We start from the raw sequence: 14,924 nt of genomic DNA, 5'->3' as shown, positions 1-14,924 counted from the left end.
CCACAGCGTGGCTGGCAAGAAAGGGTATAAAAGAAGAAAAACTAATGACATGGCCTCCTTGTTCACCTGATCTGAACCCCATTGAGAACCTGTGGTCCATCATCAAATGTGAGATTTACAAGGAGGGAAAACAGTACACCTCTCTGAACAGTGTCTGGGAGGCTGTGGTTGCTGCTGCACGCAATGTTGATGGTGAACAGATCAAAACACTGACAGAATCCATGGATGGCAGGCTTTTGAGTGTCCTTGCAAAGAAAGGTGGCTATATTGGTCGCTGATTTGTTTTTGTTTTGTTTTTGAATGTCAGAAATGTATATTTGTGAATGTGGAGATGTTATATTGGTTTCACTGGTAAAAATAAATCATTGAAATGGGTATATATTTGTTTTTTGTTAAGTTGCCTAATAATTCTGCACAGTAATAGTCACCTGCACACACAGATATCCCCCTAAAATAGCTAAAACTAAAAACAAACTAAAAACTACTTCCAAAAACATTCAGCTTTGCTATTAATGAGTTTTTTGGGTTCATTGAGAACATGGTTGTTGTTCAATAATAAAATTATTCCTCAAAAATACAACTTGCCTAATAATTCTGCACTCCCTGTATGACTTGTTTGCTTCAGAATTTGATTTAGCTAAATCTGAGCTGTTTGTATCTGATATTTGATAAGAAATTAATTACTCATTGGATATTTTGAGTCTATTTTGTTTTTGCTTTGAAATCATAGCCTTGTTTTGCCATGTTCGATCTCCCCCGCCCCCCAGGAAAATGGGGGAGATGCTTGGTTAGGAGACTTTGGTCTGACTTAACAGCCTTGGTGTATTTTAGGAGGTGAAAGAAGTCTGAAACAGAATTTATTCTTTCTTACCAACCCAGTCAACGCACCAAACCATCTGCACCACCGGTGGCCAAAACCCCACTGCGGTCACACATCTCATTCCTCAGACTTTATGGAGAACACTCTCATCCATTCATCATTCGCCACCGAGGTCCCTGTGTGTTTCTTTCAATAAAACCCTGAGGTCTGATCCTAAACATGCACCAATAAATATAATATCCAACCCCAAGGACACTTTCATTTTATTGTTGTTGTGTCCTTCCTCATAGCAACAAGGTCATGCAATGGCATAGTGGTAAAGTTTGTGCTCAGTGAAACTTCAAAAATAACTCAACACCAGCCTCTGTCACATTAAAGTCTTACCCTAAATTACAGCTTTTTGTGAATGTTTAATGTCTGGTAGTAAATGTTTTGACCTCCAGTGTCTTGGCGTTTGTCGCAGCATCTTTTGCAGGATAATCATGCTGATATCTGAGTCTTAGATTGAAGCAAATATCTCAACGGGTCAGAAAATATGCCTTATCTCCTCCTCGACTAAGCTTAAATGTGCTGCACAGGCAAGAGAGTGATAACGGTCTATTCATTTAAGTTGTGGCAAGAAAAAATAAAGAATTTTTCCAATATTCGTGACTTTTTCTCTTTCCACTGTATATGAAAATGAACAAATTTTAACTGAGTGCACCTTTGAAATTCAGTGCCAGTGGTCCAACATCTGTCCCATAATATAAAGTACGAATAAAAGGAAAACACCTAGTCACTGGAACATGTGCATTGCTTTAACGATAAGCTCCTCTCTACTAAAACAGGTTTTTCTCGTATACGTGGCCGCATAAGGCCAAACATCAGTGAGCAATTAAGGCCCAGTCTTTCTTTGATAATATCTCTAGTCATTATGACTTGGATAATTGTGGGTCCTGGCAGAATATTCCCCCTTGTGAAAATATGGGTGTGTCTAAGGGCTTATCGCACCAGCCACGGAGGCTGGATTAAATCATGTTCTCTCTGTCTGGACGGCCTTCCAGGAATCCCACTAGTAGCAGCCAGAGCCTGGGTGAAATGAGTTACAGTGGGGCTGGATTGATTCAGAAAGCTTTTTATTCTCCCCCAGGGGAAGAGTCTTATATTAGTGCAACAACTGGGCCTAGTGCACCATGGAAAGCAGAAAAAGGTCTTGAGAAATTGACTGAGCAAAGACTGTTATTCGGATCAGCCGAAGTGCCGCGCAGACAAATGAAGAGATGAAGTTCCACTTAATTTTATAGGTATAACTTCCCCCAGCGTCTGCATGAAAATAGATTTTCTGTAAATCTGACCTCACTGAGGTTTGCCGACATTACATGATCAAAACACATGACTCCTGCCGTCTGCTCAAACGCAGCGCAGGCCAGCACCTGTGAAATAATCAGCTTCCTTTTTTTTATCTCCGGGGAGTGGGAGGGGGCAGGCAGTAGCCGTGCCAATGTGCCAAGTTTTCGCCTCAGCATTTAAAAAGCAGGGTTTTCAAATCCAGGAAGCAGTGAGTCTGGATGAAAGAAAATCAGTGTGGTTGCTGTGGTTCAGGGGCAAGAACCAAAATGCCTGCAGGCCTGGTGAGCTGAGAAGCCATTTAATATTCTCCCGTTTATTGTAGTTGCTCTGATCATTAACTTAGTAAAACGCCGCAAGACAGGTCAGCAGGAAGAGCCATTACCAACTGCTGACTGAGGCTATTTATGCTGGTCAGAGTCATATGTCAGACTGCTTTCACGATAAGCCAAAAAGGGTTTCCATTTAGAAGAGTGATTAAGCAAATTTTTGAATTGGAATATAATGCTGGTTTGAAAAGAAATTTTACAGGGACCACAGAGCAGAAATGTAGACATGAACAAGCCCCGTTTTTGGAGGTCTACTTTTGTATAGTTTTAAACTTTTGGAGGTCTACTTCATCCCCCAGTGGAACCCACAGGAACCCTACATCCTGACATCTGAATGGATTAACTGGTCCCATGCATAGCCATACTGCTAATTCATGCTTTCAACACCATGCCCCATATCTGGGAGATGTGTCTGATTCATGCTATCTCCATCTGCCTCAGTGCCGGAGGTGGAGGCCGGAGAGCATTCCGGGACAGGCGTGCTTCTTTCTTTCTATAATTGCTGTACAGTATTTGTCCGTCCGACAGCTGCATCTGCACAGGCCAGCTTGATGAGGTGGATTTGGCCACGGACGCAGAGCCCGCTGGCACGGCGACTCGGAGAGAGTGTTTCAGATGGGGCTTTAGGAGAGGTGGGACGGGGGAGAGAAAGACATATCTGTCCCATGCTGAGTGCTGAGTTCTCTATGGTCCTTTGTTCCCTCTGGCCTAGCAGGAAGCCAAACACTCATGGGACTCGTTTGGCTCTGTGATTGTAGGAAAAAAAAAAAAACACCAACTCTTCCTGGCCTGGCTGGGTTAGTATTGTTGTGTGTTAAAATTGCTCACATACAGCAATCTAGAATACATTTAGATGTGCATAGTAATAAGTGTAATGAAAAATAGCTGATCAATCTTTACTATTTCACGAATTTAACACGCCTTTTCTATCATGTGGAGGGTTCACTTAAGGACAGCCTCCATAGCTCTACTCTGGCATATTAATACAAAAGCAAAGGGACCCCCTGCATCCTCCAATACCACATCAAGTCCTATAAAACCACAACAGATGACCTTAAGCCATACTCCAGAAAGCCCTGGGCCATTCACAAATTAAAAAAAAAGCTCACCAGGGATTGAGCTTCAGGGTACATGTCAAGTTTGCAACATCAGCACAAAATACTGTATAAACAAGCAGAAAGCCGGTGAACCTGACTCCACACAATTTCACTCCCATGCCGGGAGACAAATCAGTCCTCTAGACATGCAGTCATATGCCTGGTTTAGAAAAGAGCCCTATTCAGAGGAGAGCAGCGCACACAACCTGCTGGAATTAACTTTTACCCCTTTACTATACTTTAACCATACTTCCTGTGTAGCTCTCCTTGTTTTTGAGAGCAGCCAAAATAAGAGGATGATTCTATACAGTTCTTCTTTGAGTAGCAAAGCAGACTGCCAGGTGATACAGTCAGAAAACTTTCCCAGGCTGAGCCTTGGATATATGTTTCAGTCATAAGAAAACACTTATCTGATCAAAGTTATAAGTTTCAAGAGCAACATGTGATGTAAAGCTAATGTGGGATTTGGGCTGCTCTTAATTTATTATCCTCTCAACTCAGTTGTATTAACAGAGGCTTGCTGAGCGAATATCCACTCCTGCCTTTCTGCGTTTAAGCTCTTTGTCTCTCTTGCGTCTGATACCTGAAATTCCTCGGCAAGCATTGTGATCATTGCTCCTAAGAAAACTGGCGATAACAGCAAAACAATAATTCAGCGCAGGTGCAGAGTACACCTAGGGGATTTTGACAGGTCCCAGCAGCGCTGGTGGTGTGGTTTGTCTGGAGTGGGAGTGAAAGCAACCAGTGATCCATGATTAACATGGAAAACTCCCACTACAACCACAGTTTCCTCTGAGAAATGGCTGTGTGGCTATGTACAAAGCCTTGAGTCAACAAGCCACATAACCGCCAGCTCTATTAGTCACCAGGAAAATGGTGGGGCCGATATAAGCAGAGAACCTGTACGTATGACCAGAACACTGGGTGTTTTTCTTTTTCTTGTAGTAATTCAAGTGAATTACTTGTGAGGAAATTCAAACAAAGAACCAGTGTTGATGACACAATGATCCAATTTCGTTTTATCCAGTACTTCCAATATTAGTGGCATTTAAACCCAAAGTTATATTTCCTACCTGACTGCACTGAATCATTTTTCGTGAAAAGACTGAATCTGACAATACTGAACGACTTTATGTTGTACATTTTGAGCACATCATAGTGATTATTAATCAGATTGATTGTATTATATGTTTTATACTTATTCTAACAATGATAATAAATTTGATTAAATTACTATTAGCATTGTGGCTGCAACCATTCAATATAATCAGTGTGATCACTTTGTTCAATTTGCTTTTCAGTGAAGTGTGGTGGGGCTACGCCCACATTGTCTGTCTATGAACAAGAGGTTTTAGGGTTCACTGTAACAGTCAAATTATCCGTGTGCCACCACAATCTAAAATTAAAGAATAAAACTCCTGCTACGCTATGTGGAGCACCACGGTGGTTTGGTGGATTAGCACTGTTGCCTCACAGCAAAGAGGTCCTGGGTTTACCTCCAACCATTTGGGCTTTCCGTGTCATGTTTGTAGGTTCTCTCTGACTATTCCTGCTTCTGCACGCAGTCCAGCTACATGAATTTGGTGGAGTTTGGTTTATCTAAATTGGTGTGAAATTGAGAGCGAATGGTTGTCTTTCTCTCTGTATTAGACCTATGCAGAGGGTACTCTGCTTCTTGCCTTTTTGGTGGGTTTCCGTCCCACAGTTCAAATATATGTGAGGTTAATTGGTTTGTACGTTTCTAAAAGGTTTCATATTGTACAATGTCACTGCACTGTGTAAAACTGAGGTTTAAGTATAATCTCAGTAAGGTACAAACCACCATGTTACAGAAGGGTATAGTAGCAGTACCATCATGGGCACCACGATGTATCACTATAGCTAGAATAATGTACTTTCTTTTGCTGAAAGTGTGTCATTTATTTGCTACTGTGAAAGTCTTCAGACCTGAAGTCTAGTCTAAACATAACGGCTTGAATTCTATGTGGTATGAATTGCAGCTTTGTTATCTATGTAGCTGCCGATACTGGCCCTGAGTCAGATCATGTAACAGACCAGAGAGAGATGACCTTTAGAGGGGTAACCTGCATGCAGCATACATCCTGCTCTACCCAGCTCTGTTTCCTGCAGAGAACTGATGTCAGAGGACGGCAAGGCAGTGAAGATTATATGAAGGACTCATGGTGGTGGTGGTGAATACGCCCTTTACACATGATCATTGGCCCTGACCTTCATACCAGGGGCCAACTGTGATCTACAGACTCTAATGCTGACATCCCACCACAGACATTACAAGAAACACTGAAATGCATTTGTTCTACAGGTCAGAGGAGGAAGCAGTTATTGGCTTGCCATATACGATGTGCTGAGTTTTACGTTTTATGGTTAATCCCACAAAACAGGCAGTTAGGACATTTGGGACAAAGCTGAAGGGGGTCGGAAGAGAGGCTTAAGACTGAAGACAGGAATACAGGAGGAGGGAGTATGACAAGGAATTGTGCTTCCCAGAATCCCACAGCAAAGGAGGCTCCTCATATGTTTTGTCCATCCCACCAAGACTTTTATTTTATGCTGTCAAGCATAAATTCATTCAGTGAGGGTATTCATGGTGCACTTTATTCTCAGCCCCCCCCCACACACACACACACAAAAGGCAGACAACGAAAGAAACAGTTTTTCTTGATGGAAGAATTTATCACCATGGATGAGGTCATTTCTAATAAATAAGAAGTAAAAAAATATGTGATAAAAATAATTTAGATAAGTTATTCATAGTCAAACCTAGGTCAACATAAAGACACGTGGCCATGAATAGAAGGTGAGGGTCTTAACCGAAGAGAAGACATGTGAAAGGTTTAAAAATATTCCACATTTTTTGGCAGATTTGATTTATTCTACTTCATAAATGTACAAAGACTAGAAGGAAATGCAGAGAGATGAGGAGAAAATTATAAGACCGTAACTTGGTTGGTCATGAGCTCGGACAGATGCTGAGCTCCCGCTCAAACAGTCAAGCACTGTTGATAAGCACGCATTTGGCATACTGTATATGATGCTGGCTAACTGGCTGCCTGTACAGATGTAAAGACATTTGGCTTATTTGGCTTAGTTAGGCTAAACATCTGAATAGGTAACTGAATAAACAATTTTTACAGAATGAGCTAATAATGAGCTTAATTTTTTTTTCTTCTCAACAAACTTAAAGAGTTTTTTTGAGGAGAAAAAAAGCTAGATGGAAGCTTAGAAATTAACAGAATACTGTGACTTGCAACAAGAAAACATAAAATTTTGCATGAAAAAAACAACATACTTTTGACCCATGCATGAGCTTAGGAGAAGACTGAATCAAATTGATATGGATTAACAGGGACGTGTAATAGGAATGGACTGTACACTGAACCATCCTGGAAGACAAAGGGCAAGCAGTTTCAAAAACCTGGCTATCACCATCCACCAGCCACATCAACAGCAAAGTGGGATACAAAGAGTGCAGAAGAGGAAAAGCAAGGTGTGAGGAGCTTTGAAAGCTAGGAAGAAGTCACTGCAGCTCTGTCAGATGAATCTGGTCCTTTTATGAAAAAAAGGGTGATAGGTGTAAATTTTTTGGCCAGTTCTTAAAAGAAGCCTGACTGCAGAATAGCCATACGTAGACTGTAAGATGAACTTCTCCTGAGTCTTGCAACAATCCAGCTGCTTCACAAGGTGAGAATACCTCCAGAGTGATGTTTGACTCTTTTAACCTTGAGTAATATTACATTATAACATTATGATAAGGTATTTTGAATCCCAAAATAAATTATTTTGTGTTGTTTGTGCATAACAATGCTCAAGTGAGGCCTCAGTCACACAGGCCTATAAACCTGTTGGCAAACCTCTGGAAACCTCCAGTCTCTAAGGAAAAATGTGCATTCTCTGACCAGTTGTGAATGATTGCTGGAGGTCACTGCCAATTGCTGTAAAACCGGTACAACCCCATTCATACAGGCTTAGAGACTAATCAGTGACTCCCTGGCATGCATTACGCAACTGGTTGGCAAGTGGTTGTTGTTGGTTGCTGGTAGTTGCTAGTAGTTTTCACTGAAAACAAGTGTTGGTTGCAGCAGTAAGGCAAAACTTTTACTTTGAAGTTCTTCATTTCTACAGCTTGAAAAGTACATGCAGACAAGTCTGTGTCTTCCATGCAAACTACGAGCAATCTCCTAGTGACCAAAGTGAGCCCAAGCGCACCCTCTTTCCAGCTAGCAACTACTCACCAACTGGGTGGGGAATGCATTTTTTTTCCCTAGACAGGAAGTTGGCAGGAGTTCACCAGCTACACTCTAGGCCTGTGTGTCTGAGGCCTAAGTAATTTCATATTTTCTTATTTATTATATAACACAATTAAAAACATAAATGGAAAACCAAAGAAAATAAATATTTTAGTCAAGTGTTGACATCCTAATTTCTTTCATGCAATGGCAATTTGAAAGATGATGTTGCAACATTCTCTATTTGGTTACTGAGTAAATAGTTAAGTAAAAACACTCTGTAACAAACTTACCAAACCACAATATGAATTTCGGTTACTCAGTGCCTAATCAAAAAAAGCCTGAGTCCAGATGCAGAAGTTTTGCTAGCCTGCCGAAAACTGAGGAAAGTATCAGATTCTCAGAGATGTTGACAAACCTCAGCCGCAGACACTACACTTTCCCTGTCTGCCGCCTCCTGACATTTGTGCAGTTGGGCTTCAAAGCTGAGTATTGACTGGACAGTGAAGAGGCCAAGCAACGTGTCTGGACAGAAGAATTACAACAGATCCGACTACAGTATATCCTGGAACTTCATGTTACCTTGTTGACTTTTTCTCTTGTTATCATTGTTTTTGTTCTTTCCCTCCTTGTTTGACTCATTCCTTTTCTACACTATTTCTTACTCTTGGCGCCACTTGACAGGCAGGGTTAGTAACAGGGTGCTGCTGACATAACAAGCCAACCCTGCTCCAAGCAAGACATATATAGTACCTCACACCTTCTGTAGTAGAATAATTACAGGAGACTGGCTGGATGCTGCATGCACCGGAAAGCTGCTATCTCAGTATATAAGTGAGGGCAAGGCCAGCATGATCTATCTCAGCCTGAGCATCTGTCCTCCCCACTCCAGTCTTCTTACTCTTTCATTGAGCCTTGGCACCAGTCTTTCTAGCTTACTCTCACTCTCTGTGACCTCACGTTGCTCACGCTTTCCTGGCTTTGAAAACAGTGGAACCTCAGCCTGATATATGAAACCGAGACTTGCATCCACCACTTCTCCAGAGGGAGCACTGTTCCACCCCTTAAAGATCATTCTAGGCTGACAATGCAGAAAATCTGCAACAGTTCACAAGGGCTAAGCTTTAAATGTGAATCATACAAGCACTCAAATAGCTTCCTGGAAGTGTTCAGAGTCAAGTATTCTAATAACTATTTGATTAATGTTTAAATGAAGACATTTTACAATGTTGGCTGAAGCATTTATTCTGTTCAGAAAATGACAGAGAAATATGTTGGTCACAACAACTAATGCTTGGAAATTTGGAAACTTAATAGCACTTCTTACAAGCAGTTAGTCAGCTTCGGCAGAAACACGACAGTGAAAAAGTCATAGCTGGGGTATTCATGATTCAGAAACACTGTCGGCTTTGAAACAATGTTGAACCTGCAGCCGAGTCTCACTATTTATCCCAGATCAGTGAGTCAGGACGCAAATATGTCCTGTGAGTCAAGAACAAAGCAAACATATGCATAGCAACTGTGCAATCTTCAGAAGTCTTGTATTGATTAAAAGATTTACTATGACTTCAAGATAATTGTTTTAGGAAGGAGGAAAGGGAAAAAAAACTCTTTTATGAACCATCTGCCAAAACATTTCGTTAAGTTTTATTGTGCTACCACAAACACGTGCATAGTTCATCCAGCATAATTCCATAACACTAGCGAAAAAGCCCAAAAAGACACAAGACCCTGGCAATTAGCAAGAGGAGCGCCATAAATGTCAGACATAATTGAGAATTTTTCAGTGGGTTGGTGGAGAGAAATTACCCAAATGACAAATTGTCCAAAAAAGGAAACGATGACCTCAGTGCCCAAACGAATTATGGCACTTAAACTGACTTTGAGCGGATTAGAAAAGCACTGGGCCCGAGCCCAAAGTAGAGCACAAATTGACAAGATAAGTCTGAAGCTGTAAGCAATAAAAATCCATCAAAAATATTCCCGGAAACAATTACTCCATTTCAACATCATTGACCAAAAATATGGCTCTAGTCATGGTAAAGTGATTAATCAAACCAAAAAGCCTTTTCCAACAAGATTGGAACTAAAACAGTCAGTCATCCAAGCCAAGAAACTATTAAGCCTGTCTGATTAGTAGTCTTTGGAGAATTTGCTGAATGCGCTGTGAAAGAGGCCTTCATCTGAGCAATTATTAGCTGGATACATTATAGTCGCAAAGTTATTCCAATAAATCCAAGAACAAGCAGAACTGGTCAAAGCTTAAAGAAAGAAAAGAATCTCTTTGTACTATTTTAAAAGCAAATAGCATGGGTTAATACTTTTGTACCACGCACCATGTTAGGTTTTCCTACCTTTTACAGATTTAACTTAATACTTTTCAGAGCAAGTCAGAAAATTCATACTTGCTTTATTTGATATTAGTTCTACTTAGCGTATATTAAGGATTTAACATATGAACCCAGTCATCTGGCTTGATTTATTGCAATGGTAAACATATCCAGCACTAAAGTTGTTGGTAATGAACTGCTGTTTGTTCATGAGCCTTTAGATAAATTCTAAAAGCACAACGTGTCGATTTTCTGTAAGCCTGTCTGTATGAGAGCAATTGTAGCTGAAATAAATATCTCAAAACCACAAGAGCTGTATATTCACATGCATTCATCAGTGAAGTGAAAGGAAAAATCTGATGATGAGATCAAAAAAAAGCAGGTTGAAATCTTACTCTTTATATGCTCAGATTAGTTTTTCACACTCTCAGCTTTCTGCTCAGTTCAGCTACGGTTCGTCTGCTGCTCTGCACAGCCAGCAACCTGCCCGGTTCTCTATGTGTCCATAATCTGCTCTGTCACGTCTCAATATTCCATCTGTGTCCCGTTCAGCCTGAAATAATTATTCGTCTTTTATCTAACTACAGTCTGCTAGCTGCTACACGAATGACAACAGATGGCTAATCTGGTAATTGCTAATAGTAACACGGCTAACGTTAACATGTTAACACTAAAGATAACGGTTTAATAGTTTCGGTGTTGTTGAAACGGTATCTTTACTGACCTCTGAAAACCTCCATAAAGTGTTCAGTGTTATAAACATTAACTACTTCAGCTTTTCGTGAGCAGAGGAGCTTTGTGTTCGTCTGTCTGTAGCAGTTGTGAGCAGAGATGGGCAGTAACGCGTAACTGTAATCTGATTACTTTTTTCAAGTAACGAGTAAAGTAAGGGATTACTATTGCAAAAACGGTAATTAGATTACCGTTACTTTCCCGTAGGAACGCTGCGTTACTGCGTTACTAAAACCGTGATTTTTTTGCGAGAATGTCTCATGACAGTGACGTAAGCGAGTGCGACGTTCGTGACAACAGCTGTGTGCAGATCAACAATGGATCATATATCGAGTGCGGAGAGAGTATGAGCGTGCAGCGTAAGTAATCAGTAATTAGTTACTGATTACTTTTTTCAAGTAACTTGACCAACACTGGTTGTGAGTAAGGTAGAAGATGCAAAGATGGCACTGTTTGCATCAATACTGCTGCAGGAGTATCTTAATAATCTGAATATCGTTTGTTTTGGGGGGGGGGGATAACCAACCTACTAGCCACTGCATCACCGTGTCCCATGAATCACTGTCCTGAAAGGAAATAAACTAAAGTGACAAAAACATTTTTTGTGCCAGGCTGCTAAAATGCTTTTAAATTCCCTGTAACATGAGAGTTAGTCAGAGCTCATTCACAAGTCTCCAGTGGCCAGTTATGAATTCACATTTTTTTAGCTTTTCTCATTTTCAGCTTTTTTTTTTTTTTAAAAAAACTGATATAGAACCTTTTACACTTTCTTGCACTTTTCAGTAAATCTAATGAATAAGTTATTATAATAAGTTATTGCTAGTTTGTTAGCTGATAGCTTGCAAACCACGAGTAGTACCTGCTGTATGTCATAACCTTTCCAGTGTGGCAGGCCTCAGTTTCTAGCTGAGAAAAGGCTTTAGTCTTCTGAGCACTGGCAAAGCTATGGGCTATTTCTGCCTAAAATAAGAAGAGTTAGGTAATCACTTACGCAGTGTGGGCTGGCTGTCTTGTAGTCGAAGGTCGTGTGGTCTTGGCCTTTGTGGTATCAATGGCGTCTCTTTCTGAGGGCCTTTTCTGTGATTGGTCTTTCTGGAAGGGGTTGGTGCCAGGTTGAACACGCCTCAGGGCACCTCTATCACGGATGTACACCTGTTCTGGAGCCACCTCTTCACAGCGGGCGCCCTGGAAGCCTGAGCGACACACGCAAGTATGTGGCCGGCTGCATGAGCCACGGTTTTGGCAGGGGGGCTGACAGTCAGCTGAAGAGAGACCACAGATGGAGATCAAGTTATCAGCAGGTCAAGTCAAGGCATGTACCCCCTGTGTACGAAAGGGCAGAAACAGAAAAGGCTTTGCCTGAACACAAGGGTCCACTTTAAATTGATTTAATCGAGGGGCCATTAGTTTCACTTTTTAACCAAGTTGCTCCTATTCCTTCAGCAGAGCCCCGACCTAAGAGCCTGTAGGGGCTGTCAAGTACAATTTCTCTTGTGTTTTAAACTGACCTGTTTAGTCTAAATGTATATAATCACTTACATTAAATCCTTACCCAATTTCACTCTGAGGTAAAGCCTTTAAGACAAGTTCATGACTCTTTCCAGTGAAGCTGGTATTTCTATATACAGAGCTTTCCTAAAAAGACCTTTTGTCTCTGATCTAGAGTCCAGTATATGTGTTCACTATAGCGCAGCCAGTTCAAAAAGGTAATAAAAGAAAGCAATCATAAAAAATAAGCAAATAGGAAAAACTGTACAGGAGGCCAACTGCAAATATCTGACACTTCATCAAAGAAATGTCTTGTAAAGCTGAAAAACAAACTAAATCTGATGGGGCTTACGGTACTTAAGAGATGAATGTGTGCATAATATTTATCAATAGTCTGAAAATACAAAGTACTGAGGTTATTTCATGGTCATGGAAAAATAATCTATGTCACTCTACAAGCCCACCCACATCCTCCAGACACTTCAAATACTGAAAAACACTGTGGCACGCAACTTACAGGAAATTCTGACTGATACTAATATTATACTGATATTTTGGAGTGAAACTTGAAACCAATTTTCAGCAATTAAAATTTTTGATGTATTAATATTTGAATATTACAGTTTTATCAGGCAATGTTCTTGACATACATGCATACTAGGGGTGCAACAATACTCGTATCGATATTGAACCGTTCGATACAGTGCTTTCGGTTCGGTACGCATATGTATCGAACAATACAAAATTTTTAATTTATTTTATCAACTTTCCTTCTGACGATGCTGTCTGTGTTGAGCGCTCAGTGGATCTGCGCTCGACAGTGCAGCCTAGGCGCAGTAGTCGAACGCAGATTCACTGAGCGCAGGGCAAGCTAGCGAGACAGAAGTTAAGCTCTCGTTGCAACATGGCAAATTGAACCTCCCCCACCCTCATTCAGATCTGGCCTTTGGAACTATTTTGGTTTTCATGTGACGTATGACCCTGAAGGTAAGCGCGTCATGGAATAAAGTAAAACAGTATGTTGGATGTGCCACGCAATGCTCAATTACATTGGTGGGAACTAGTGCATTAGCGCAGTTTGCTTGTTAACGTGTTGGCCGTCCAGCCCCACGCACGGGGCGATCCGCGGTAGCTCGTTAACGGAGATTTGCCGTGTTGTGGCGTTAACGTCATTTCAACGAGATTAACGCTGACAGCACTAGTGGGAACACAACGAATATGACTGCACATTTACTCCGACAGCATCCTAGTGCAAAGACAAGTGGAAGCAGACAAAAACAACAAGCACGCATGCTATAAACTTTACCCGAGTCATTTAGACAGCTGTTAGCACAGGATTCTCCTTATGGGGACCTGATATGTTTAATATGCTGCTGAGAATATAGCCCAGAAGAAGCATATAGTATAGCTTTTATTTTGGAAAGAGCCATTTCTCTGTAATAAACTCTCTTTTCCAAAGATGAGGGATTTCTCGATCAGATAGATTTATTTTTTTATTACTTTGTTGTTTCAGCAACATTAAATTTAAAAACTGTACTTTTGAGTTAAAATATATATTTATAATTTTAATAAATGACAAATTAAAAAGGCATGAACATTTTTTTTGTATCGAAAAAATATCGAACCGTGACACCAAAGTATCAAACCGAACCGTGAATTTTGTGTATCGTTGCACCCCTAATGCATACAGTACTGTGCAGGTCTCAAGCTATCCCTCTTTTCTTCATATTTTCTTACAAAAATGCAAAAAGGGTTCAGAGATTTTTAGAAACATGCAGACATAAATGGAAGAACAAGCTCGAAAGTCAATGTTTGGTATGACCACCTTATGACAGCCTAAACTCTCTTATTCAAGCATTCTTTCCAATTTTGTTTAAATAGTCTTCAGGAATAGTGCTCCAGGCTTCATGAAGGACATTTAAAGGTCTCCTTTCGGTGTTGGCTGCATTTTGTTTCATTGTCTGTCAAGACAATCGCACATTGCTTCAGTAATGTTGAGGTCCAGGTTCTGGGAAGGCCAGTCCATGTTTTTCTATCCAGGTATACTTTTACAGTATTGGTACTGTGTTTGGGATCATCGTCAAGCTGAAAACTGAAGCTGTTGCCCATCAGAAGCTCCAAGACACAGCCTCCACCATGTTTTACCAATGGCTGGAGACAATTCCTTACTTAAGAACAGCATTTTGACAGCCACCCTTCCACTGACACTATTTCTCAGGAGGCTTCTATGAACAGTCGGTGGATCAGCTGAAGGTCCTATATCAGGTCTTTGCTGGGTTTTTCTTCTCTTTCTTAAGGAAATGACTTTCAGATATACTGTTCTTTTAGGCCTAATACTTCCTGTTTTGTCACTTGCCCAGTTTCCTCAGACTTTTTTAAGGACACACTGCACACTGTGCCAAGACATGCCAGTCTTTGCTCCCATTTCTTTAATTGAAAAATGACAAATTACCCTGAACAAGACTCAGTCCTGTCTATTGCACATATGATGTATTAAACACAAACAAATATGCAATAACTGCTTATTAGCTTTCCAGAAGTGTATTTCATGGACT

General features: G+C 40.7%; 1 protein-coding gene across 4 annotated transcripts in view; it reads right to left on the bottom strand.

Annotated features, from left to right (window-relative positions):
• Positions 1 to 14,924, bottom strand: part of LOC146366210 (latent-transforming growth factor beta-binding protein 2-like) — a 92,703-nt gene that overhangs the window by 64,399 nt on the left and 13,380 nt on the right. For all 4 annotated transcript variants that reach the window (XM_084913976.1, XM_084913978.1, XM_084913979.1 and 1 more), the window contains exon 3: positions 11,873 to 12,143. In XM_084913976.1, the coding sequence (XP_084770102.1) occupies positions 11,873 to 12,143 (271 nt within the window). The remainder of the gene's footprint in view (positions 1 to 11,872; positions 12,144 to 14,924) is intronic.

This window comes from Perissodus microlepis, chromosome 19, assembly GCF_051167445.1.
Source record: "Perissodus microlepis isolate ML-2025 ecotype Zambia chromosome 19, ASM5116744v1, whole genome shotgun sequence".
NCBI classification, from domain to species: domain Eukaryota; kingdom Metazoa; phylum Chordata; class Actinopteri; order Cichliformes; family Cichlidae; genus Perissodus; species Perissodus microlepis.
Note: the sequence above shows the minus strand (reverse complement) of the source record. Positions and strands in the feature narration are given on the sequence as shown.